Here is a 27,915-nt window from a genome sequence, read left to right on the forward strand (position 1 = left end):
GGCCCCTAATCCTCATCTATTGTTACTGTGTCACTGTTGTCATTGCTATCATCATCAACAATAATAAATTTGTCCATGGTTTCCTCCGTTATGCAATCCAGTATTCTATCTCTACTCATAATAGTATCCTTACTCCCTCCTGTGTAATGCATCACTTTTTCAGTTGTCTTTGGTATTGACACTTACTAAGAGTGACTTTTGACTTCCTCATCACAATGGTCAATATTATTTCTCTCTCTCTGCTATAAATAACTTTATTTGAATTCCTTATGCATTCCCCTGGCTCCACTGACTTCAGTGTTTTCACAACACAATTATTTGGCTAGGTTGCAAGCAAAAAGTAGGTTCCCCTCGTGCTACGAGCTCGCTAGGTAAGTAGCCCCACCAGAACAGTGGCTTCTCTGTACCAGATTCTCCCCCATACAATGCATAACAAGTATTCTAACAAGTTACTTTTGATTAATTAAATTTTGCAAAACATTAATCAAAAGTAATTTTGACACTGGATTTACTACATCCCAGTGGAGACGTTATTAGTCTTTTGAAGGAAAAAGATTTTAATCACCTTGATGAAGATCATGCCTCCTGTTATCTTAGCATGAGGATCTGTGTACTAGTCTTCATGTGAATGATGGGCATTTAGCACTGTTGCCCAGGGGGCAGATTCCCTGCGAATTGTTTACCTAGCTTTTCAAAGAACATGAAATAAACTCAGAGCTGCAGGTAAGTAAGGTAGGACTAAAGGAATAAAAGTTACATCCAAAAGGGGAGGAGTTCCCTTATTCACTGAAGTAACAACTTATGGTTGGTGAAATGCAATGGGAATGGAGAGACATGCTGAAAATGATGACAATGGTCACCCCAGGTCACAAGCACATGTGCTCAGGAGCTGCCCTCAGGGAGAGTTACTTTGCATTAAGCATCAAAACACTGCAAAATCTTTATTAGCAAGCAGTCTCACAGGAAAAACCCTGTTTTGCAGAAGGTGGAAGTAACTGTCGTATTCATCTGCCATCAACTGGCGGAGAAAGGAAGCAGAAATAATTTCCCAGCCATGTGACGTAGATATATTAATGCCAACAATACCCTACTTCCAGAGAGCCTACAATGTCGTGTCAGCAACATATGAGTAAGAGGACTGCTTCTGGGTGCACGAGACCATCCCCAGAAATTTTGTTGAATGGTGGCAAATGTATAAACTGAACAGTAATATATAAAATGGTCACTACAAGTACCAAATTCTTGGTGGCCATAATGCGGAATCATTTGTATAACAAGCATAGTACTTCATTTTAAATTAATCATTTCATATACAACAAACTGTCTTCCTATTGCAGAAAATATTCTAAGTATTACGGTACTTACGTGGCAATATACCGCTTATAGAATACGTAGCTTATTGCTCCGAAAGTAATGGCACTCACTGGAGCCCACAGTTGCCATCGATACATCAGAGGAACAGAATGTGTCATGGGAGTTGGTTGAACACGAGTTGTTCTAGGTACAGAAAGAACATATTGCTCTAAACCACCTTTTTAAATACACTGAATTGAGATTTATTTTGAAGAGTTATGCTTTCTTTCAAAAATAATATTGCATTTCCATATATACTGTCGTGGTTATTGGACAGATTTATAACAAGGTGTAAAAGGAGAGTGGCAAGTTAAATCTCAGAAATATTTTAAATGTTTTCCTTAACTTTGTGAGGGCACCTAGGCATTAAACCTGCAGGTTCATATCTAACCCTCTCTCTGACCATGCTAAAATTTCAAATGTGGATGTCAACCAATTCCAGGCACTTTATGAATGTGAACTGGTGGGGAGCCAGTTGCCCAGTGAACTTAGCTGCACTTTGTGAAGTACTGGAGATATCAGACATATATCGCTAGAAGTCTGTGTTGGCGGGACTCCTTTTGTCCATTCTCACAATGGATGCCAGACAGGGTCCTTCGCAAATGATCGATGTTATCGATAGACAGCGGATGTTTAGGCTCTAAAAGGTAATGTTTTAGGGGCCTAAAATAGGCTCCTTAACTGCTATATTTAGGCACTAAAATGAATAATAGGCAGATATATATAACTGAGCAAATGTAAAATAAACATATAAACTCTGTTGAGTAATCAGGGAATTAAAGGAGCCACTGTCGAATTAATGATAATTTAGATGATTTTATTTTCGGCATTACGTTTTCTTCAAGTGAACACGTCGAGCTCTAAAGACCAACAGTATGTGCAGCTGTTGTTCTAGTGAAAGATGAAATTGCAAGATTTGACAAGGTTATATTTATGAAGGTAAAGAGATTGGGATGTTTGCATTGTGTCACTAATTCCTGGGAAGGAGGAAGGGGTTGCTAACTCTACTTGAAGTGTTTTATACAGGCTCGTAAGAATCATAGTTGACCTTAAAGTTACATGCTCTTTAAAAATTATGGCACAGTAGACCATTATTATGAACAGCGTAAAATCTCAAAATAAAAACGGAAATTCAAATCTGACAAAGGAAAAACTAGTCAAACTGGAAAATTGGCACTAAAAATAGAATGGAAAATAGGTGCTAACGTCAAAATAGGCATTTTTAGGCTTTATAAAACTGCTTTATATAGACCTAAACATTCATGAAACATGTAAATTTAAAAGGTGACGCATGTATATATTAAGGGAAAAAATAGGCATTTGCCTAAAATCCACTGTCTAGTTATTGATGAAAACTTAGATGACACAGTGCTTGATTGGATGGAGGATGAGAACAATGAAGTTGCCTCCGGATTTGAGCAAGATAAGAGTCACAAATGTCTTGCCTGTTGAAAGTAATTTTTGCTTTAAACACAACCTAGTTCAGTTTTTATCTCCTTTAATAATTAAATGTATATTATTCCACTCCTTTCATTCAAAAATGAACATTAATACTTGTTAAATTTTGGTAGATATGCCTGTATGTATACTCATGCATTTCTGACCAGCATTGAGCATTTTTAATTTTATAAAATAAAATTTTCCATATATTTCATCTCCCCTTCTTAAATTAAGCATAGGAGTGTAAAAGAACATCACTATAATTATTTAACATCCATTGTTTTATTCTTTGTGCCGACAACAATACTAAATACAGTAGTGGTATCTGGAGACCATACATCTGTGGTTGAGAGCTAAGAAACTACCTGTACCCAGACTACCAAACTCTGCTCACCTGCTAAAATAATATCAATTAAAGAAGTGTATCAAGTCTGATTGTTCCTGAGAAAAGTGTAGTTAAAGAGTAAAATGTAATGTTAGCTGACAGCAGTGGTCCTGCCATATTTAAAATACAGAAACACACACACTCTCTCCAAAAACTGTCAAAAGTAGATCATCATCATCATCATCATCATCATCATCATCATCATCATCATCATCATCATCATCATCATAAATCGGTTTACTCATTGCTGAGCATTGTGACCTCATTTCTTCACTTCATTAGTAACTGCATCCTTAAAGTCAAAGAAATATTAATGTTTATTTATTCCATCTATTCAATACATAAAAAGTTATTTTAATTAAGAATTAAAATCTGTGAATAAAATTATAGGGACATGTTTCGCCCTTTATTTAAGGGCATCTTCAGCCTTAATCTCAATCTGAAAGATTAAAAAAAATCAGGATCCTGATTGTTCTTAATATTGCGGTTGATTTAAAAAAAAAAAAAAATGAATGTGAGGATGATGTAGGAAATATGCTTCAAAAGGTGAGGGAGATGATTGACAGTAGATAAGATATTCTTAAAAATAAGTCTTGATAAAGTCTTACAAACAATTTAATTTATACACTTTTTTGAATGTCCTTGCCTAAAAATGTGGTAACAAGTTGCAAATTGGTAGTTCTATAAGAACGCAAATTGCTACGTTGAATCTTGTAAAGCGGCGCCCTGTGTTGGTTGAGGGCGTTAGAGAAAAGTTTGGATCCTAAACAGTTCAAACGTCAGAATAATGATGAAGAGTGTTGCTCCAAGTGAAGTTTAAATACATTTTAAAGATAGTAATGAGACGTTTCTGCCGTTCACTCAAATTATGCTGTAGGGGCAAGGGAAATGTTTGATACTTCAAGTGGGATAAAGTGGTTAGATTGTTGTAAATCTCGTGTGAAGAGATAAATCTGTAGTCTTCTTAAAGCACGAGTGAAGAAGAGTGCTCAATGGTAAGCAGCTGTGTTAAATATTAGCTGGAAGGAGCAACTGTAGCTTCTTGTATAGAGTTGAAAGGGAAATTTGGTTTGAAGTCTCTTTACGTTAACCAATTCAACATTAACGTTGTCTCAAAAGGCTTGTTGTGTTTGTTAAAATTAAACATTGATGTATTAATAAAATTATAAAGTAAGAAACGGTTAATGGTAATTGGTTGACCTTCCGTCTTCTCTTCTGATATAGTACAGGTGTTTAAACATAAGACCCTTTCTAGTTTTTCCTATCTTCCATAGTACAGGTGAACAAAAATTTCTCAGTTCAATCGTAAGGATCTGAATCAGCCTGAAGCGAAATCAAAACAAAGGAACTATAAGTATTAAAATATGATGGGCCTGGACAAGCTAAAGTGTGTGTCTTACACATAATGAGCTTAAGAGTGGAATAGTTTTAAGCATTCAGGGACACAAAGTGCTACATAACACACTGGATACCACCAGCATTTCTCTTTTCTCGTTACTTTTCCATTTTTCACTTTTCCTTTATCTGCACAGGCAGATTTTATGCATCGATAACATGTCAAAAGTTTTAATTAATGTTTTATCGTTAAAAAACTATGTATGTATTAATGTGTCACAGCGTCAATTTTAATTATCATGTCCTTTCTCAATTATGTGATTAATGTATTTTATGGGTGATGATGACATTTTAAATGTCGAAACCAGTACCATCATTAAATAAATGTTGTAAATAATATATTATACAACTCGTAATTTGTATTGAAAAGGTTGAACCTTAACACATTGGAGAGCGTGTCTTAAGGTGGCATATGGGCAGGCAGACAGCCTAATTTTGAAGGTTTTTAAAAAATTGTAGAAAATAGTAGGTAGGTTGCAATTGTTACACACATATATCATAAAAAAATTAAAAGTGTCTATTCTACAGATTAAAAAGTTGCATTAAGTTCTATTTAATACTTTTCGCATTCCATATTTTCCAACGGTATACCTTTTGCAACAACAACAACAAAAAGCCTGACAACAAAGTCTTACACATAATGAGCTTGAGAGTGGAATAGTTTGAAGCATTCAGGGACACAAAGTGCTACATAACACATTGGATATCACCAGCACGTCTCTTTTCTCGTTACTTTTCCATTTTTCACTTTTCCTTTATCTGCACAGGCTTTGCAAGTGCATTCAAATCACCAAAAGTCCTCGGCGAATGTGAATCTGTCCTTGCCTTTGAAATATCATCGCTTGTGTCACTTCATTCTAAATGAATCTCCAGTCATATGAAGATAATAAAACATTAGCTAAACAAACTACAAAGTGCAAAATCACATCTGGGTGGAATATGATAGAATACCTTCATCACTAACATGAGGTTCGAAATCAGGCTCTAGATCTGAATCATCCATCTCTTCTTCTGAACCACTGTCATAAAAAATCTCTTCTAAAATCTCTATAATTCAACTTTAATTCAGTGATCCAATCATGATAGCAGAAACAAAACATAATCTATACACTTCGCATGATGTAAACAAAACTCCGAAAGCACTGGAAGCATGGAGTGTAGAAGCGAAGTTCAAGAAAACAATGACAGAGGACACGAACACATGGTATAGCTGTTATAAAAGTTCTTTAAAATGGTAGGTATAGTTTCTGCCCGATTCTCGTCCTGGCTGTGTTGACAATATAACAAATACGCGGGCCTGAGTTAGCCTCGGGTGCGGTCAGTCCGCGCTGTTACCCCACCCCGATACACACTTGGGTTCGGTCTCTAATGTGTTAAAAAACATATCTCTGTGTCAAGCACATAGTCAGATGATAGCCATGCCAACAGAGGCTGTAAATTTCCTGCCACCTGTAGCTTGCAGAGGCTACAAAAATACGTAGTAGAACGCTGCTTTTGTTTGCGGAAAGTTCATCGACCACCTGACATGCCTCTGTTTACAGTGGTGTCATGAATGACGGTGAATGCCTCTATCCTGCCTGCTGCCCCCACTGCTGGTTTGCTGGTCTGACAGTCAGTCACCCCTAGTAGTTATATGAGAGACAACGACAGCACAGCGGTACATGCAGATATCCTGCGGCTGCATGTGTTGCCCTTCACGGCAGGGTTTCCAGGAGACAGTTTCCAGCAGGATAATGCCTGGTCAGATATGGGAAGGGTATCACAAGAATGCCACACTTGCGCGGCTTGCCCAGTCATCAAATTTATTGCACACTGAACATGTCTGAGACTACCTGGGACACCAACTTCAGCAGCCTAGTAGTTTTAATGATCTAGAGGGTTAATTTCAGCAAACATGAACAGACATGCTGCAGGGTACCAGTGTACTTCTATGCCTGCTCCTATCACAAGCTAGAGGCAGACCTACAGGATACTAGAGTCTCACTTCAAGTGTTCAGGTTTCTGCTAAAAACTATCCTTTTGTTCTGAGATTGTAATCACTGATATCAACATTTTGATCACCTATATCCAGTTTCATATGATTCCAACACCTCCTTCTTGGTGCATGAACTGTTTTATGATGAGTATATGTGCAGTTACTCGATGTCTGATTTATGTTATTTTAAAATTAATTTTAAATGTTTAAAAAAATCTAATTCTCAGCACATTAACACCAGTATCCAAGCGAAATAAATTACTGATCAGGTAACATCAATTATTGAATTTTATTGATTCTCTTTTTTTTGCAGTTCATCTGACTTTCATATTTCTTATGATGGCAGGTTCATATATCATATATAGTGTACTAATTATTCAAAGAAGAGCTCATACAACAAAACATCAGAACTAGTCAGAACCTTTAGAGTCACATGCACATGTTTTGAATGGAATTCTGTAGCACTACACAAAGATATCACTGGAACACCGTGCACAGGGGATGTGCAGCATAAAAGACGAAGGAATATAATTCAACAAAGGTTTTGTTTACAGGTTATAGGAATATTCAACTTTTTCAATCGTGAAATTACCAGCATTTCACCCCAGTGCAGCAGCGGGCTTGTCACATGGATTGCACTCCTCTCGTGCCATAGAGACTGCCTTGAGGACAATGCAGTGGTGTTACACTAGCGAAGATACTGTATGTACTTCCAGTTCCCAGAAGGGAACCATAATATAGTTTCATGATTGTGAATTATGAAAGTATTCATACTGTTTTTAATCATGAAATTTCCTTTTACAGATTGTTTCCTATAACTATACCCCATCTGGTATTCATTTGTTCTAGAAATTTCAGTGGTCACATTTCTCTCTTCCTGGGATGGCTGTACAAGAGACTACTACAAATAAATAGTAAGTGTACCTGTGTGAGTGCCAGAGCAGTGGCATTATCTGCAGCTCAGTGTGGTATTGTAATGTTAATTTGTGAGACTGACGAGGTGTTGTGCTACTGTAGTTTTTGTATTAATATCTTCAGTATTGTGTTACAAAGTGATGAACAATGGCACACAGAGCTGATCTGTCTGTGGCAGTATTGAGGGACACTTTCAAGGATCATGTGCTTAACTGACGCTGATTTAAATTATTATTTATTTTACATTTTATGGCCTACATTCGACCACTCTAGTCAATTATACATAAGATTTCTCTGCTTTTCTATCAGTCCAGTATTTCTTCATTCTGAGAGATGTTACCCTCCTTCCATTAGACCTAATATTATTATTATTATTATTATTATTATTATTATTAACAACTGTGAGAAATGTTGGAAAAGAAGTGTAGGTCAACAACCCTCACACAAGAGAAGAACTGCAGGAGAACATTCAGCAAGTTATATCAAATATCTCGCAGGACGAGCGTCTGCAAACCTGTTTAGGAGGTACTGAACATGTTTGAGAGCTGAGGGACGTCCTTTAATGCCAGGCCTGTTGGCCCATATGGGGGCTAATGACCGCCTACAGTTGATAGACTAGGTGCTGGAGATGTCACCAACCCGCCAGGACAAGTGTTTGTTTATGTATTTATTTCAGGTCTAGTGGAATATTTTTGTGAGTGTGGATGTACATTTACTGTTCCACTTACATGTAACGTAAGGTTATTCTTGTCTTGTCTGGATTTACGATAATTTGAGATGTTAAGATCATCCATAAACTAAGGACGAAGTGCCTTATAATTGAACTGGGAGAGGAGCATTGTGAGTGTTAGGCAATCTAAGACTAGGAAAGGCATGTTGAGTTAGAGTAATGCATTAAATTTTCAGCTATGGGCAATGTAGCCCCATTGTTGATTTAATAGGGTTTTTGAGGAAGTTCCAGCAGTCTAATCCTCGGCTGCACGTGAGACTTGAAGAGGGGACTGTTGAATGTGAAATGCAGAGACATTGAACATCTTCCAGATAGCCTGATGGTAGATTATACATGGAGGCCTATCTGATGTGATTTGCAAGTCTGGGGAAAATGCACCAGATTAATGTGATATTTGTTATGAGCAATTTTGGAAAGCTCTTATTGCCTATACTGTGAAGTCTCCCTATGCGAGCGAAGAGGGAAATATTCGCCTAGTTGAAAAAGAGACCCCTGGCTGTGATGATAGATGAGTTACAGCTGTGAACACCCTGCCATGTAAATGGGTCTGGATTTTTTGTTTTGTATTTGCAGCCAGTTAAAGGCCATGTTTGAAATTAAGGCTGATACTTAATGACCTTGCCATATCTGTTGGCCCATATGGGGGCTAATGACCGTCTACAGTTGATAGACTAGGTGCTGGAGATGTCACCAACCCGCCAGGACAAGTGTTTGTTTATGTATTTATTTCAGGTCCAGTGGAATATTTTTGTATGTCTATGTGTTTCATTGTTTTGTTGTTGTGTTGTCAATTGTTCAATGGGGTAAGCCTGAGTGCTTCATTTTTAAGCGATGAGAGTTTCCTTATGTCTTTGTACATGGAATCGCATCCATTGTTGAGTCAGTGATCTTTTCGGGGTATTCTAGTGGTCCACACCCAGTGAGTGTTTTACATTTTTGTTCCCTAACCATTGAGAATCATATTAGTGGAAATAATGTGCAAATCTTACATTCCTAACCTCACATAGTTGAATGTTTTAAATGACGACATCTACAGTGTTCAAACTTATTTGTTAAATAAAATCATGCCATGTTAATTAGTCATGGTTCCAAGAATGTTAAAGACTTTCACATGATTCGGGCAGAGACCCGCAACTTTCAAGGCTTTTTGGTTATAAATTTGTGTTTCTTGTTTGTTTAATGTTTTTGATATTTTTTGAGGAAATTTTGCCTTCATTTTATGTTTTCAAGGATTAAACTTTTCCATCCCTCATCTTTGGATTCTCGTTCATGTACAGTTGTTAGTTCCTGTCCTACTTCAATTTCAGATATTTGTAATACCCATTTTCCGGACAGACCATCGTTCTACCAACTGACCAGCCAGGCAAAAGAAGAGGACATTAGGTAAGGTACAGTACCATGGCGCCAGGTTTGGGATGCAATGAGGAAAAAACAAGTAAACAGAACAGAAGTGTAAATAAGACCTGTTCTGTCTACAAAAATGTGTGAATAATGTAAAGACCAAGATAGGAGGAGCAAAATGGTTTGATGTGGATGAAGTACTTCTGCCAGAAAGCACACTGTCCCTTGTACTCTTCATCACAGTTATGGATGAAATCCACAAATGTGGAAAGCACACAATAGGAAGAAACACAACAGATGACATAGTGATAAGTTGAAATATATTAACATTAAAAGTTCCACCTTTACAATATTTACAATACTTGGGATGCACTGACTAAAAAACAAGAGGACAGATACTTGTAGGTATTGTAAAGGTGTAGGTGTTAATATCTTTAAACTGTTCAAAGTTGACAGTAGGGCTAAACATGTCACATATTACTAGTAATGACATAGTCATAAGGCGAGCACAGGAAATGGAAGTGAAAGAACAAGTTAATGTATGGAATCAGGTGATAGAAATTTGAATGAGGATGATTATAAAGAAAGAAAAATGGTTGTGATGACAAGAGGTATAAAGGAAGGGGGAAGATAACAGTAAATGGAAAACCAATAGAAGTTTCAAAAAGTTTCAAATACTTGGGAAATGTAATTGCAGAAGATAATTGAGGAGCAAGCAAATGGCTGTTAACAGAGTGTGAAGGGTATGCTGTGGAAGCAAGAAGTTCCAAGGAAAAGGAAAGAAATTTTGTATTCGAATTACTATGTACCATTATTGACATATTGCAGCAGGTACATGGACAGAGCGTAGAGCTCAGGCAGCTGAGATGAAAGTACTTACAGGTGTCATCGGTAGAACCAGAAAGAGCTGAAATGATACAAAAGGGAGAAGACTGAGTTCCAGAGAAACCAACAGGAAGGAAACTACAAAGAAGATCTTGAAGAGGTGGATGGTTACAATGGAGGAGAGATAGGCAACAATGGAGGTCCAACTGGAAATGGTAATTGAAGATGGCAGCTCGGCATCTCCATAAACTGTAAAAGTACGGTAGTTAGTGGGATGTACAAACAGTAACATTAGTAACATTATTATCTGGATTGTTCGGCTCCGTGGCTACAGGGTTAGCATGCTGGTCTTTGGTCCAGAGGGTCCCGGGTTCAATACCGGACTGGGTCAGGGATTTTAACGTTCATTTTAACCTTCATTGGTTAATTCCCATGTCTTGGGACCTAGGTGTGTACTGTCTTCAGCATTAGAATTCATCGTAGGTAGGGGAGACGGTATCAGCCTCTTTGGAGGCTGGATTTCCAAGCCATATACAAGAATAGCTGTCATTCATGGGCTAGTGGTTTAATGTTACACTAACACGTTAAAGGTTTTTGGCAACGGAAGAATGGGAAAGGGCTAGGGTTGGGAAAGTAGCGGCCATGCCCTTAATTAAGGTCCAGCCTGGTGTGAAAATGGGAAACCATGGAAAACCAATGGTGGGATTCTAACCCACCATCTCCGAAATGCAAGCTCACAGCCGTGCGACGCTGACCGCACGGCCAACTCACTTAGTGGTTAGTTTTAGTAATTCCATCGAGCGGAGAGGACTGGCTGCAGAAGAGACTTCGTCAATTATTATTAATTAGTGGTTACGACGCTGTGGGCTCTCACATTTTTTTTTTCTTCTGGCTCAGTGATAGACCATTGAAGGCCCTGCCCATCTTAGGACATCTATAACTTAGGAAAGCAATCACGACAATAACTACCACCATCATTACCACAACAACTGGATAATATTTCCACTTTAACGATGATGGACTTGGAAAAAAAATTAAATTCAAGAATATCTCCACTATTGCAGCTAAAAAGTATCCAGTACGAAAGATTGGAAATTGTGCTCTTACTCATTTTTGTTATGTTCACTTTTTATATACCACTTAATATTTCTAAAAATAATTGGAAGGTTTAAAAAAATGTAATAATTGCAACTATCTCTGTTACCACTTCACATGTAGTAAAATACAACACATATAGAAGATTGGAAATATTTTGCACAATTTTCATCATGATCAGTTTTTTGATATACGGTAGCTGATATTAACAGAAATATTTGACATTTCTTGTTTTGACCTCATTGCCCCGGCTATCTCTGAATTTCAATACCGCATTCTGAGAACCCGTGATGTGTTGGCAAATTAAAATTCTATTTACCAGTATATAGATTTTAACGTCTTACATGTGCAGTTAATAAGTGTGGTATGTGCAGCAGTTCTAAGACTCAAATACTAGGCACACCATCTACTACAAAAATTGACCTTTATCAATGCACACAGCAAGTGAAGTCTCTCTCAATTCTGATCACATTATAAAAGCAAACTTGTGCTTTGACATGACAGTTGATATCGTGATCATAGCCATGAAAGATCAAATTTTACATGGTATCCAAACTGAAAGGTGTAACTTTTTGTTCCCAAAATCCCACAGTACAGCACTTGATTTGTGTTCGAACATGGTGTAGTTACATCAAGTTCTCTGAAATATCATCTTTCCATATTATCAGTAGACTGCATATAAAGAAATAATATCATTACCAATTTTCCCACACATATTACAACAATACAGAAACAGAACTGATTTTTTAAAATTCAGAATGCTGTTTATAAATTATTTATTTCTTTTGTGAATAAAAGAAATGTTTTGTATGTTGGAGGTTTGCTGTTAGAAAATAGTTTGTGAAAAAAAATAATTAAAATGGCAACATTTTGCTACAACTTATTACCGCATCTGTAACATTTTTTCAATTTCCATTCTATTAACTCTGATTTAGCAATCAGTTTCTTGCAATGATTATTATTTCTGTTACACGCTTCTGTAGCAGAAAGATGTCATGCATTGTAAGCACCTTTTGATGAAATGTAGAATGACACTAAATAGCTTTTCTAGAAGACTTTCTCTTTGTCATTTAGCCAGGATGTCAAATCCTGCAACACCCATTTTCAGGTTCACACTAAAGTTGAAAGTTGACATCTCTGGAAGAGGACAAGTGAAACTGGTTTATACGTAACCTAGTTGTACAGTATTTTTCCAGAAGAGCAAGATTTATTTCAAAAGTGGAGGATAACCCACACAGATCAAAAGGAAATATTGCAGCTAGTCTTGGCATCAGGTACACTATCATAGGATATAAACTTCATGGTTTTGATCCGTATTGAATTGTGATTACAATAATAATTAAACTTATGTCATAATGGTCCACCTTTCCAATATTATATTATGCAATGTTTAAATTACATCTCTAATCTTGGAACTAGTTTCAGCCTTGGCTGTCCATCATCATCCTTAATGCAAAACTGTCCACACATCCAATAACTAAAACAAATGTACAAACACACACATCATCATTATCATCATTTCCCATCATCCAGCTGTAGCCGGAAAGGGGCAAATATGGTTCCTCTCCACTTTCTTCAGTTTTTCCACCACTCCTTCTCCAATACTGTGTCCCAATCCAGGTTTCTTTCTCTAATACTGCATTGGATTGTGTCCTTCCATCTCAATCGTGGTCTTCCACGGCCTCTCCTTCCTTGCATTTGCAATCCCATCACCTGTTTTGGCATTCTTTCATCACTCATTTGCTTCATGTGCCCAAACCATCTTAATTGGCTCTTCTCTATTCTATCATTCATTTTTTCCACTCCAATTTCTTTCCAGATTTTCTCATTCCTTATTTTGTGTCTTCTACACCTCTGTATCATACTCCTCAAGAACTTCATTTTGGCTGCCTGTATTCGACTCTCATCCTTCTTTGTCATTGTCCAAGTTTCTTCTCCGTAAGTTGTTATGGGTACGTAATATACAGTAGGAGTCTGTTAAAGCGAGAATTCATAACAGCGAAAAATTAACTCACTATAGCGGATTGTAGTTATACCCGATTTTTGTACAAAAGTCGGAAGACACCCCATGCACACTAAAATCGGTATGAAAAGGCAATCAGTTTGTTCAAAACTTGCGTTTCCGTGGATGGTATCCACACTACGGCTTGCTTGTTTTTTTTCGTGACAGTGCGAGTTTAATATCATTCTGAAAAAAAAAATATATAGTACCGTATTTCTCTGAATCCAAAACAAACCCCACTTTTTCCTTCAAAAATGTAAATCAGGCTTCCGTTATACCATATTTTTTTGTGGCTGCACAATTATTCTTTATTTATGTGGCTTTAATGACCATAAACTTAAAATTGGCATCACAATACCGAAGAGAACCCGTTGAAAATTTGCCGGCAATACCTATTCCATGCGTCTCTACAATACGACAATCCATCAGGAAAATATTCTTGCTGCTTATAAAACTGTTACTTTTTCTCAGCGTCAGATATAACCGGCAACCACTACGCGCACGTCTCGCTTGCCGGGTTCGGCAACTTCAGCGGCTAGCGATGTATAGGCCTAATCACGAACGTTGAAGGTCAAGGAAAGATTTTAATGCGCCACAGTATGACCATTCTGCCCTTGATTTTTTTGTGCACATTCCTCAATTTCATCTTTGACTTCCTTAAAGCGTCCTTGTCGCATTTTTGTACACTACGCATTTTTGAAGCTATCTTTGTCTTCATGCTAACGTCAAAAATATTGGCTTTAGTTAGGCCTATGCACAATTATTCTATATTTCCAAATGTTTAATAACCATTAACTTAAAACTGGCATCATAATACCGACGAGAACCCATAGTTAATTTGCCGGCAATACCTGTTCCGCGTATTTTTACAAAAGGACTATCCATCACGAAAATGTTCCTGCTGTCTATAAAACTGAGCGTCAGGTACTGTAGACACGTTATAACTCTGCCACTGATAAGCCGTGGTCTTTCTAAGAATTCGAAAGCTCGCATGTTTTGATGCCATTCTGCAGATTTGAGAAACGTTTTGGTAGAGGCTAATAGAACATCATTCTCTCTTTACTATTTCCCAAGATCCAGTGACGTTACACACAGGCACTGTACAACCGGTTGTCGCGGCTAGCGATGTCTAATAAAGAGGCGGTCGTTTATTGTCAACGAGTTTTGTGTATGTATACATGCACGCACGGGAGTGAAAAGAAGCAGTGTGGTTACCACAGCAGTTGCCAGTGGTATTTGTTACTGTTAGGCCGGGAAGCAAGACAACCTTTGATTTTTCCGCATGAAATTCTGAAAGAAGAAAACGTAGTCTTGGATTCGGAGAAATACGGTATCACTCATAGGCTTCTGTGGCAAACATTTCAGATTTCTTTTTCAAACGGCGTTGCCTAACCTAACCATATATGTATCATGAAAACATATTTGTAATGCATGTAGAGAAATTATAACCTCCTCGCTAAAAATTTATGTGTGAATAGCCTTTCTGAAATGTAACTAGATGCGAGAAAATATGAACTATCCTCAGAAATCAGTTATGTAGGGTGGTCCACAGTGAGACACGGCTGATTTTAAACATTTTGAATTATCTGTGGAAGGAAGAACTCTGGTGGTTAAAACAGCAACTAGAATCAATGTAGGCTATCCTGATCCTAGAAGTCTTGAAGTAGTAGTTTCTTTTAGTGGATTTTAAAGAAAAATGGCGACTGCGTAAGGATACTGCAAGAGTGTTGCTGTGATAAATAAGTTACATTTACAGATAAAATCAGTGTTTCAGACAACATAGGGTGATACATTTTCTTTTTACCCAAGTGAAGGTTAGCTGAAAATCGTTATACTTCGTAGTGAATCTCAACCTATGTGCATTCAAGACGAGCTAGAATTCAGTTACAGAAGCTGGACAAGACTTCAGCACATCGCACAGTTCGACAGTAAACTACATTTTATTAGCGCCACACTCAGACACTTTATTAAACACTGTTAATTTAGCTGATAATGCCTGAGGATTAGGCAATGCATTCTCTTCTTACCGAAGTGAAGGTGAGTTGAGAATCGTTATGCTTTGTAGTGAATAACTACTCAACGCATTCGCATTCAAGATGAGCTAGAATTCAATTACAGAAATTGGACAAAGACTTCAGCCCATCGCACAGTTCGACAGAAAGCTACATTTTATTAGTGCCACACTTAGACACTTTATTGTTAATTTAGCTGATAGTGCCTGAAGATAAATTCTCAGGATCAGTGAACTTTAAGTTATGCCGTTATTTAAATGGTTGTGTTTGTGACACGTAAATACACCTAAAATGGCTATCTTCCCTTAATTGTGGTTAGAAGTACATACATACATACATACATTATAGGTGTGCAAACTGAATACCATTGTGGTGATATGTTGATGTTGATGTGAACAGGGTGAACAACCGATAGTGACTGTTAAAATTTTAGATAACAAAACGCCACATTGGAACTGCAAAGAAGTTAGAACTTCGATTGACTGATCAGGACTGCAAGAAACGAAATGACAGGTGCAAAAGAAAACCGGGCTCTATGTGGAACATGCGATAAGAAGGTCAGACATGACGATATATCGATACAATGTGACGGTATATCTGAGAAACTGCACCACAAGGAGTGCACAGGCATGACTATAGGGGAGTTCGACATATTGAGACGAAAAAACAGCAAACTGGTGTGGATGTGCGAGACATGCAAACACCAGCTAATCAAGAAAAGGGACAAAGAAGAAAAGAAGATGGAGGAGCTGTCTCAGAAAGTGGACTCAATTATGGATTTCCTGCAAAACCAGCCAGGAGCATCGATAGAAGAAATAGGAAAATCACTGAATAAGCAGAGACCGCAAGTGACACAAGGAATCCCAAAAGCTAAACCAGTAGAAACAAAGGACAACAACAGAGGAGGAACAGAAGGTAATAGCATGACTAAACCGAATGCATATGACAACAGCACAAAAGAATGAGTAGCAGACAAACGGATGCAGGCAGAAGATGCGGAGGGAGAAGGAAATACCAGCCAATTGACACAAATGGTAAAAAGGAAGGGAAAAGAACAGATCTCGCCGCGACCACCAATAATAGTAGGGACAAAGACCTACAAGCAGGAGAAAGAACTGCTTGGTTATATGTGGGACAACTGAAGAAGAGCACCACCAGTGAATCTCTAATGCGCTTCCTTAATAAAAATGCAATCACAGAGGGTATATCGTGTGAGGATCTCAATACCAAGAGGAACTACAAAGCGTTTAAGGTGGGAATACCATTCAAGAATCAAGCTGACATGGAGAATCCGGGTTTCTGGCCGAAGGGAGTATTTGTGAGGAGATTTCGGTTTCGGAGGGGACACCCACGAAGAGATGAAGAAGAAGGAGGATCACTTAAATAAACTCATAAAAATACTTCTATGGAACATCGCAGGATTAAGGAATGCATTTCCATACATACAGGAAAGTACATTAAAGGACATTGACGGTGCGATACTTACCGAGACATTCCTTACAGAACCACTGAATCTGCAGTCATGCTACGCAGTGCACGCATTGGCAACACAGACAGCTGGGAGGCCAGCAGGAGGAGTCACTTGCTACTATAAAGGCAATTTGGGAAACCTCGAGGGTACTTCTAAAGAAGAGAATATGGTAATAATTAGGACTACAATGGTCACTCTCATAGGAATATACTTCCCCCGGGGCGAACCAACGGAAAACATCATAGAAACGGTATCCAAGGTAACAGAACAAACAAGAAACGAGGAAAATGTAATTATCGCTGGGGACTTCAACTGCAGAACTGACAAACCCTGCACTAAGACAGACCTGCTTATGGAAGCTTTAGAAGAGCAAGGTTTTAAAATGGCAAACAACAAACATGTACCTACATACATAGCCCCAAATCGATCTAGCACAATCGACCTTGTCTTCTACAGAGGGAACAGGCTAGAACTAAAGAAACAGGAAGGACTGTGGACCTCCTCAGAAGCACCCATAAGGAAGCATATCCCAATCATAACGCTGTTTCAAATGGAAACTAAACAAACAAAGACAAGTGTATTGGAGGGAATCAAATACTTGAGGAAACTGCATCTTGAAATCCTGAAGAATAGTATGGGAGAAATAGAGAAGGCAAGGGACCTTATCAAAATGGGAAATTTAGATGAGGCTTTAGAAATATCCACAAAAACAATGCAAACAGCCATCATGGAAAGGAGGACAAGGCAAGCATAAAGATGGTTCGACCAGCAGTGCTACAAAAAAAGAACGGAAACACTAAGAGCACTATCCAGAGCCAAAACATCTAAACAGCAAGTGGAACTAACATTCTACGCTGAGAGAAGAAGAGAATACAAATGTTTTCTGGCGTAGCCAAGGGGGGGCCCCGTGGGGCCGGGCCCCCCAAAACATTTCCTGAAACTAGAGCGATGATCAGCCGTTGTTTTACGTACGGTACGGACAACTTAAAAACTTACGCCGAAATGTTAAATTAACGTAGCGACAAAGAATCTACTAGCAAGGCTCAATAGAACGAATCATAATTCTCCACATTTGTATTGCTTGAATGAAAGGAAAACACTTAGGATTGCGATGCGCGGTGATATTTCCCTGTAGAGGCCTCAGTATTGGGAATGTAGCCGTTTGTTGACAAATGTCAAGACATGAGGAAAAGGGGGGAAGAAAAGAAATGAAATGGCGTATGGCTTTTAGTGCCGGAGGGTCCGAGGGCAAGTTTGGCTCGCCAGATGCAGGTCTTTTGATTTGACGCCCATAGGCAACCTGCATGTCGTAATGAGGATGAAATGATGGTGAAGACGACACGTACACCCAGCCCCTGTACCAGCGAAATTAACCAATTAAGTTTAAAATTCCCGACCCTGCCAGGAATCGAATCCGGGATCCCTGTGGCCAAAGGCCAGCACACTAACCATTTAGACATGGAACCGGACAGGAAAAGGGCAATTACCAAGGGATTACTCAGTTGGGGGCCGGAACGTGACCACCGAGATAACTGGGGCCAAGGCCAGAAACAGCTGTAAGCTTACAACATAGTGTCAGATTTTGCACATCAGTTCTGGGAAACAACAATGTCCTAGGGATCCTCGGGTTGTACCGTGGTTGAGAGATGTACTGTGTTTAAATTGCAGCGTTGGTAAGACTGTGACAGGATTTTGAGCTGCACGCCAGTTCCCCATTTTGTGCCATGTAAGTACATTTTTTTGAAAAGGGCCATTTCGTCACTGAGAAGCCAAAACTATGTACATCCTCAGTAGGTTATGAAAAAGTTTTTAAAATTCTAACAGTAGCAAGACAATCGCGGATGCGTGCCTAAGTTCGATATGAAGGCCTATATATTTTGTCAAATGGCCGGAGATTGATTGGAACCTCAAATTGCACAATCAAAAGTGCGGGTAAATGTTTTGTAACTGGCGGGCGTGATAACTCAGTTCCAATGGTTCTATCTTCTCATCAGGACGGCCCAGGCTTGAATCACAATCGATGCATCAAACATTTTTAAAATGGGAGGTCACGTTGTATTGATATGGATTCTACTTAAAACACTAGATTCCGTCCCTTACCTTTCTTTATACTTTTGAGCCATAACCGCATCATTTATGGTGGTGTATTTTGAGTATCCAACAATTCTTCGGGCTTACCTTGTACCTTAAATGGTGAGTGTATGCAGTGGCGCACCCACAAAATAATTTCAAGTCGAGGCCAGTAGCATAGATACAACTTTTCCTTGGAAGGGGTTGTGAAAAGATTTTTTATTTTTTATTTAGAATTTGCTTTGCTTCGCACCGTAGGTCTTATGGCGACGATGGGAAAGGAAAGGGCTAAAAGTGGGAAGGAAGTGGCCGTGGCCTTAATTAAGGTACAGCCCCAGCATTTGCCTGATGTGAAAATGGGAAACCACGGAAAACCATCTTTAGGGCTGCCAACAGTGGGATTTGAACCCACTATCTCCCGGATGCAAGCACACAGCCGTTCGCCCCTAACAGCACAGACAACTCACCCGGTGGATATTAAAAAAAAGCCGGTCCTACCGAGTGCGGAGATGGATCTTCAGTAAATATTGATAGTTTTGATTGTTACCATGTACAATCATAGCTTCTGTACTCTTAACATAAACCGGCCGCATTATTGAAACTGTTTGTAAAATTGATGATATTGTTCTTTGTTTGTGAGGAAGTAGCATTTTCATTTAATTTGTCTTCTTAAAAAAAGGAACCACTTTGGTACTACACCCCATGCAGGTGACTACCTTCCACGTCGTAGATATTTCGATTACGGGAGACTTAAGGCCAACTCTACTGCAACCAAAAACAAGGTTGTGTCTTCCCCATCCCATGTCTTTCTTAACTCTGTCAGTGCCGGGAATCGAATGCAGGATGCCTTAAGTCAAATTCTAAAATAAGGAGACCTAAAAGTAACCAGCCAGCCCCGCGGTGTAGGGGTAGCGTGCCTGCCTCTTACCGGAGACCCCGGGTTCGATTCCCGGGCAGACCAGGGATTTTTACCTGGATCTGAGGGCTGGTTCGAGGTACACTCAGCCCACGTGTTTATAATTGAGAAGCTATCTGATGGTGAGATGGCAGCCCCGGTCTAGAAAGCCAAGAATGACGAAGGCGAGGATTCGTCGTGCTGACCACACGACAACTCGTAATCTGCAGGCCTCCGGGCTGAACAGCGGTAGCTTGGTTGGCGATGGCCCTTCGGGGCTGTTACGCCATGGAGTTTGGTTTGGAAAAGTGAACAGAGAAGGAAGCAACACCCCTGCAAGGCTCTTTAGCTTCCAGCTAGTTCTTCTGTCCGGCCTCGTGCACATAGGACAGTTGGAAAACATACGCCGTAATAAATGCTCCTCAAAAAACCTTTGTAAAAATACTAAGGGCATCCATTTATAAGAATAATCACAAACGCCTCCTTTTCATGTGGCTCAGTTGGTTGAGTCGCTGAGTTGAGTTCACAGGTTCAAATCCCGGCTTGGGTCGGTGCCCCTTAAAACGGTGTTGAAATGGCAACAGCTCCGTGTTGTTGGTTATGGCCCGTTAATAAAAATTATACATACGAATATTAGCGTCACAAAACTGTAACTTTATACTACTATATTCTGTAACCCAGGCTTGCGAGGGAAACTGATTAACAATTTGCTTTACATCGCACCAACACAGATAGGTCTTATGTGGACGGTGGGATAGGAAAGGCCTAGGAGTGGGAAGGAAGCGGCCATGGCCTTAATTAAGGTACAGCCCCAGCATCTGCTTGGTGTGAAAATGGGAAACCATGGGGAGCCATTTTCAGGGCTGCCGACAATGGGGTTCGAATCCACTATCTCCCTATGCAAGCTCACAGCTGCGCGGCCCTAACTGCGAAGGAAACTAATAGGACAAGGTAAACCCTACCTAGCATATGTTGTGACGTGAAATTTTTCTTTACCAACTAACACAATATATATACCCATTCGCTTTATATTTTATATTTATTTATTTATTTATTTATTTATTTATTTATTTATTTCATAGTGCCTTCTGTACAGTGGCGAAGTTAGCGCTCCAGGCCCTCTCGTATACTTAAACACATACTAATCAGAATGTTAAATAAAATACTGAGATACTTAAAATATTTAAATTACATGAATTAATAGAATTGAAAATAAATTTAAATATATTACTAACTAAATTAATATTAAAACTAATTATTATTAAAAACTCTTAAAAATGACTAATCCTCAGGCATGCACACATTCATATTCAACCATTAAGTCAGCTGTCCTCAGCACGTAGTCTCGGCAGGTGACCTTAAATTGTGATTTAAGAAAAGCTAGTTTCTCTGAACTGAGCTGGCAGGGAATGCCATAATCTGGCGACAGTCGCCACAAATGATCTATTAACTTTATTTGTGGGGCGCAGTGGAATAGAAAGAATGAATCTAGAACATGTATTTGAGCTGTGAAATGATGATTAAGAGACGAATTCAGAAGAAATATACAGTGGCTAACTTTCAGTTACCATTCTAAACACCATCGTTAAAGTGTGTAGCTGCCGATGTTTATCAGACATCAGCCATGAGACAGCCTGTTAGTATGGGTTGATATGAACATCGTGCCCGGTATTGTAAATAAATCGCAGGCAGGAATTCAGTGCTGGTTGAAGTTTAAGTGTTTCTTCTCTTGTCATGTCAACTAAAATGACGTCACAAAAATCAAGAATAGGGAGAATGAGTGTCTGTATGAATTTGGCCTATAGCTCAAATGGAAATACATCCCTCTGCCGTTTAAGAGGGTGAAGCACTCCAAAAATCTTTTTACGTATTTCTTTCGTGTAATCAGACCAATCAACTATTTCATTCATCATTACACCGAGATTTTTAACCGTTTTACTGTGGGGAATAACGTTACCATTCAGTAGGATAGGCGGGATTGTGACATTGTTTAAGCAGCTCAGTAATTTTCGTGATCCAGTTATGTTTGCCTGAGATTTTGTTGTGCATATATATTGAGTCGTCGGAGGTCATTGTTAATATCTTGTCTTGCAATGTCGATGTATTTGAAGATCGTCAGCATAGAGGTGGTGTGTGTTATTTCCTGTCACAGATGGTATGTCACTGATATAAATACAGAAAATTAGAGGCTCTGGAATACTGCCCTGTGGAGCAACACTAAGTTTCATTTTCCATTTAGAGGCTTTGTCGTTTACGCTGTTGACGGTTACTCAAGAAAGAACTAAAAACCTTAAGCGCAGCCAGGTCGAAATTTACCAGTTTCATTTTCTTTATTATATTCGGAATTACTGTAGTGTCAAAGGCGCTACTGAAGTCAAGAAGTATAGTGAGCAGTCGTTTGTCCACAGCGTTTCTAATGTCTTCAGTAACCTTCGAAAGTGCTGTTGCGGTACTGTGATCCATCTTAAATCCAGATTGCAAAGGGTCCAAAAGAGCATTTTGATTTAGGTATTCCAGAACTTGCTTGTATACTAAACGTTCAAAGGCTTTAGAAGGCGCAGGGAGTATAGACATAGGACGATAGTCAGAGGGTGATAGTGGGTTTAAACTCTTAGGTACCGGTATAATATTGGCTGTTTTATGGACAGTAGGGAAATTTCCATTTGGTAAACAGTAGTTCAGTATGTGCATCAGTAGTATAGGCAGGACAGCACCCATAATGTTATGTATAAAAGTAATAGGAATATCATCTACTGTACACCTGTAGCCTTTGATTTAATGGAATGCAAAGCCTTTTCAAACTGATTTTCTGTGACACTGTGAAGTGTGAATGGTGGATTGGTTGGAGGGGAGGGCGGTGAGTCGGTGCAGTTAATTGGGGTAGGTTGAATATTTATTCTACTAAAGTAATCGTTCGGTTCGTCAAGTGGAATGTCAGAAGTCGTCCGTCTCTGTTGATGTTTTCCTATTCCCAGAGCTCTAAGTTGGTCCCATGCGCGATTAGAATTTAAGTTGTTAGCTAAATTCTGGAAATATATGCATTTCTTATTTCTGATTAACTGCTTTATGCGATGTTTTAAGATGTGGTAAGATTCGAAGTCTGTGTCATCTAGGGTTTGTTTATAATATCGAAATAACGAGTCACAGTGGGCCGTCATTCTCTTGGCTTCAACAACTAGCCATGGACAAGAAGGGCGAGAAACCTGTATTCCACGTGTGTGTGTGTATTTCTTTGCCACATTATTTGTATAAAATGTCACTTCTTTATTGTTTATCACATGACCATCATTATAATAACATTACCGTATTTATTCTAAACCAGAATATTGCATCTTTACTCACACTGTTTATTCTTGCAATCATTTCACTTGTACTCGGAGTATATCAAATGCTGTAGTTATGTTAGGATGGGAGTAACAGAGGTAGCTGGGGGGGCGGGGGAATCATCCAAGGAGTCCAGACACCCCAGGAGTTTTAACGAATCTACTTTTTTTAAGCATTTCATATATAACGTATATTAATATTAGCTTCCAGAGTCCGACTCATTGAATGATCAGTGTTGAGGCTTTCGGTTCAGAGAGTCCCGGGCTCGATTCCTGGCCGTGTCGGGGATTTTAATTGCGTCTGATTAATTCTTCTGGCTCGGGGACTAGGCATTTGTCCCAACACTTTCCTCTTCATATTCCGACAACATAGTACACTACCAACTACCAAAGAAACACACAATAGTGATTACATCCCTCCATATAGGGTTGGCGTCGGGAAGGACATCCAGCCGTAAAACAGGGCCAAATCCACATGTGCGTCACAGTTCGCACCCGTGAACCCACAGATGTGGGAAAAGCTTGGGGGGGGGGATTAGAAGAAGAAGATTACTATTAGCTTCCGTAATCTGCACTAATCCACCACTTTTACTTGGATCCAAGGACACTAATTTCCTTTTTAGGTATTCTACACCACCTAAACTCTGGAAGTTTGGACACCTATCAAAATAAAATTCTGAATGAATGCCCCCCCCCCAAACTGAAATCCTGGCTATGCTACTGATGTGGGCAGCTCCCAAGGCAGCAATCTATGTGGAGCACATCATGGTTGCTTAATGTAGTAGATTAATGATATATAAAAGCTTGCAGCAGGGATGTAAGATATGCCCTTCATGTGCTAACTGAAAGCAACACCAAGCAGCAAGTTCTAAATCTTTACTTTTCCCTTATTTCATTTAATTCCTTTCTACAAATTTAACATATTACAATCATTATGAACATCTTTATTTAAATGTTAAACTTGGATTGAAAACGATTTGGTTTGAATGTTCCGAAATGTTCTTCAAAGTGAATGTGAAATGTAAGATTGTGAAGAAGCAGCACTTGTTCAATGTCTGTACTGTTCAACGGCCCATTGCTCAAAGGTAAGAGTAGTTTAAATTTGACTTAAGTATATTTAGAATGTAATCTATCTATAAATGTTTTCATTCCCCATCTTAAAGGTGTTACGCCCTCTCTCTGGCCAAGAGATGAAGAGGAGGTGAAGGATTGAGGAGAGGGATAAAGGATGCGAGATAAGAAGGAGATGGGGTTGGGGTTTTTGGCTTATGGGCGAATTTAGTTATTACATCAATTGGTTTACAAGGGTAAGTCTATTTTTTATTGTTTTCTTGTTTCTTTCACCCTGTTTTTCTTCGGTTTTCTTTTTTCATAGTGACACTGTATTATATACAAGTTACAAGGTTGACATGATTAACAGACAGGAGATCCTTCGTTTAAGTTGACCAGTACATAAGGGAGGAGTGGGAAGATGGACTGAATGTATGTTACTATATACAAAATTCGAACACCACACCAATGTCATGTAACCTACAGTAATATTAAATTATTCCCCGTGGGTAGAAGTAATGTACCCAAGGTAGAGATATTGGCACAGTATTTGAGTTATCTTGGGTAAATGCTACGCTAGGTGGGTATGGAAATTATGGAAGGGTGACCCGTCCAGGAGGTCGTCATCCTAGAGTGGGGGCAGGGTTGAGTGGGCGGGAGAGTAAAAGGGATCGGGGACTGTGTGGAACTAAACCAATGTCTCGAGAGGCGTGAAGGTGAAATGTGTGTTCAGACTGGAGTGATAGGTTCGGTAATGCAAGTTTAAAGTTTGATTGGCAGCTGCTTGGAGTTGTTCGACGATGAAAGGTTGATGAAAGGGGTGGATATTGAGGAGGGAGATGGTAATGAAGTGGAGTACAGTAGGTCCTCTAAGGTTGGTGGTGAAAAGAGAGAGCAGGTGGACCAGTGCAGGAGTCAGTCGTGCAGATGGGGCTACGAGATCCGGTTGGTTGGTGGAAGGGTATGGGCGGACCTTACATTTGCGAGAATATGTGGGGTGAGTGTCCCCGCAGGTATGGCATTTGGGAGGAAGTTGAAGATGAGGGCATTTGGAGATGTGATGAGATTGGTAACAGACTGGTTGTTTGGTGGTGCATTGGGCCGTGAGGTGTGGATTGTAAACTAGACACCTGTCACAACGGATGGACTGAGGAGGGAGGGCTTTAGAGGATTCCACCCTATGATGGTGCTGAACCACTGGCAATGATGCTATGTATATCCTCGACACTGGGCAAGAGTATGCAGACCATGAAGGTGGGCCAAATAAAGATGCAAAATTCCTTCTGAATCAGAATTCCTTCCGGATGAAGCTCACTGAGAATATCGTCATCAGAGATGGCCGAGTCCACCCCACAGATGTGGCTACTGACGGTGGGGTGGGGGTGATTGTTTAAGAGCTGGGATGGAGAGGAGTTTAAAAGGTATTGATGATCCTAATTGAGCTGCACCTATTGATTGAGTGAGTCTCTGAGCTGCGGCTTCTCCGTTGAGTTTGATGAGCATCCCATTAGAAGTAGGACAGAAGTCTGGGGTGGAATTGAGCAGCAGGAACATATGAGTGCTAGTAGGCGGCGGCTGAAGTGAGCCAAGGTTGGTGATGGGTCGGCGAGTTCTGGAGGTGGGGAGGTTGGATGGGGCAGGTGGGTCCTGGAGAAGAAGTCTAATTTCACTGTTCATAGAAGTTGGTTGCACCCCGGTGATTGGGTCAGGAGGAGTGATGGTGGAGCACAGCACGACGGGGGTGGGGGGCTGGTTTCTCTTCTGTAGGAAGTAGTGAAGATGTGTGCTTAGACGGTGTTTGAGCGTCGTCCCACCGGGGAGCCGGTATCACCGGTAGGAACCGGGCCTGGTAGTTTGGAGCAACTGATGAAGACATGATGGCCGTGTGATATGCAGTGGCTGCGAGATCAGCACTTGATTGGACGGTGGTAGTCAGTGTGGTGGTTGTAGTTGTTTCGGTGGGGTACATGATGGTGCTAGAAGTTCACCGCACTGTACTGCTGCAATGGCCCCATAGGAAAAAGGATGATATTTAGCTGAAGACAATGTATACAACTCCGCCACTAGGAATGACTCGGATTTCCTAGTGCCGGTCTCAAGCCCGGTAAAGGAGGAGGGTCAATGGCTGGTTGTTGAGTCTTGGGGGTTGCACTGATGTCGAGTAAGTGCTGCCATTAAAACTCAAGAAATGCTTTAGTTGACAGTCCATCTGTCAATGTAACCAGCAAATCCTACCCCTCATGAGGATGGGTGAGGGCGAGTACCTGGCGCCTTAAAACTGGGTCCCTCGGCTAAGGTATGGTAACCCCTACAGAAGAGTCCCTGGTCCTCCAGGTTGGGGGTTGTGCGAAGGGCTGGTAACTCTTCCACTTAAAAACTTACCTCACTCATAAATCTCGGATGAATAACCAGACGGATTCTATGATGACAACAAAGGCAAGATCAAAGGCCAAACAATTTGGAATTAGAGATACATTGAAGTTGGGGACTTGGAACGTGAGAGGCATAAAAGGAAAATAAGAAGAACTGGATAGAGAGCTGGCTAGGAAAGAAATTAATGTTGCTGTAATTACTGAGACAAAAAAGAAATTACAAGGAACAAAAGAAATTGATAAATACACTATGATTTATAGCGGAGTTACACAGGATAAAAGAGCTGCAGCAGGAGTCGCAATATTAATAGACAGGAAGTGGAAAAACAAAATAGAAAGCCACACCATTATAAATGAAAGGATTTTGGTGCTGTGGTTGAAGGTAGAGAGAGGGAAATTAACCTTGGTAGCCGTGTATGCTCCTGAAGAAAACAAACAGGAAGAATCTGAACAGTTTTATGAAGTTCTTCAATCAGTGTTGGATAACATATGTAAAAGTGACTTTGTTGTTCTGGCTGGTGATCTCAATGCTCGAGTAGGAAACAAACCAATTGCAGAAATAGTGGGAAATAAAGGTGAACCAACTTTGAATGAAAATGGTAAATTATTGATAGAATTTTCATCCTATAATCAATTAAAAATTACTAACACCTTCTTTGAGAAGAAAGATATACATAAATTCACATGGACTGCAAGAGGACAGCGATCAATTATTGACTATATAATGGTCAATAAAAAGTTAGGCCCAGATGTAACAGATGTCAGAGTACATAGAGGCAGCGATTTATATACAGATCATTATCTGGTCATTGCAAAAATCAGAATTCTTGCTAAATGGAGGAAAAGGCTGAATAGAAATATACACAGAAACCAAGAGATCTATAAGGTATATTTACTACAGGATGATGGAATAAAATACTTATATCAAAATCGGCTGCAACAGTATTTAGGTCAGATTCCGACAAGTACTGATATTAACAAAGAATGGGAAATCATAACCTCAGCAATTCAGAGGGCAGCAGATGAAGCCATTGGAGTGAAGAAGAAATTTAGGAGAAAAACTGGGCTTAAAATATGGAGTAAAGAAATTTCAGAAGCTGTCAAGCAAAAACAAATATTATACCTGAAAATGATACAGCATCGCACCCCACAAAATGAGAAAGAATATAAAAATAGCAGGAACAAGGTCAAGTCACTAACGAGAAAACTCAAGCAAGAATCATGGGATAGGTTAATAAACTCAACAGAGGATGATATCCATGGTAG

At 39.5% G+C, this 27,915-nt stretch overlaps 1 protein-coding gene across 1 annotated transcript in view; it reads right to left on the reverse strand.

The window, feature by feature from the left end:
• Positions 1-27,915, reverse strand: part of LOC136877199 (probable flavin-containing monoamine oxidase A) — a 274,217-nt gene that overhangs the window by 17,879 nt on the left and 228,423 nt on the right. Inside the window, exon 10 of the mRNA XM_067151016.2 lies at positions 1,366-1,497. Coding sequence (XP_067007117.2) covers positions 1,366-1,497 — 132 coding nt within the window. The remainder of the gene's footprint in view (positions 1-1,365; positions 1,498-27,915) is intronic.

The sequence above is a fragment of the Anabrus simplex genome, chromosome 7 (genome assembly GCF_040414725.1).
Source record: "Anabrus simplex isolate iqAnaSimp1 chromosome 7, ASM4041472v1, whole genome shotgun sequence".
Taxonomy (NCBI): Eukaryota; Metazoa; Arthropoda; class Insecta; order Orthoptera; family Tettigoniidae; genus Anabrus; species Anabrus simplex.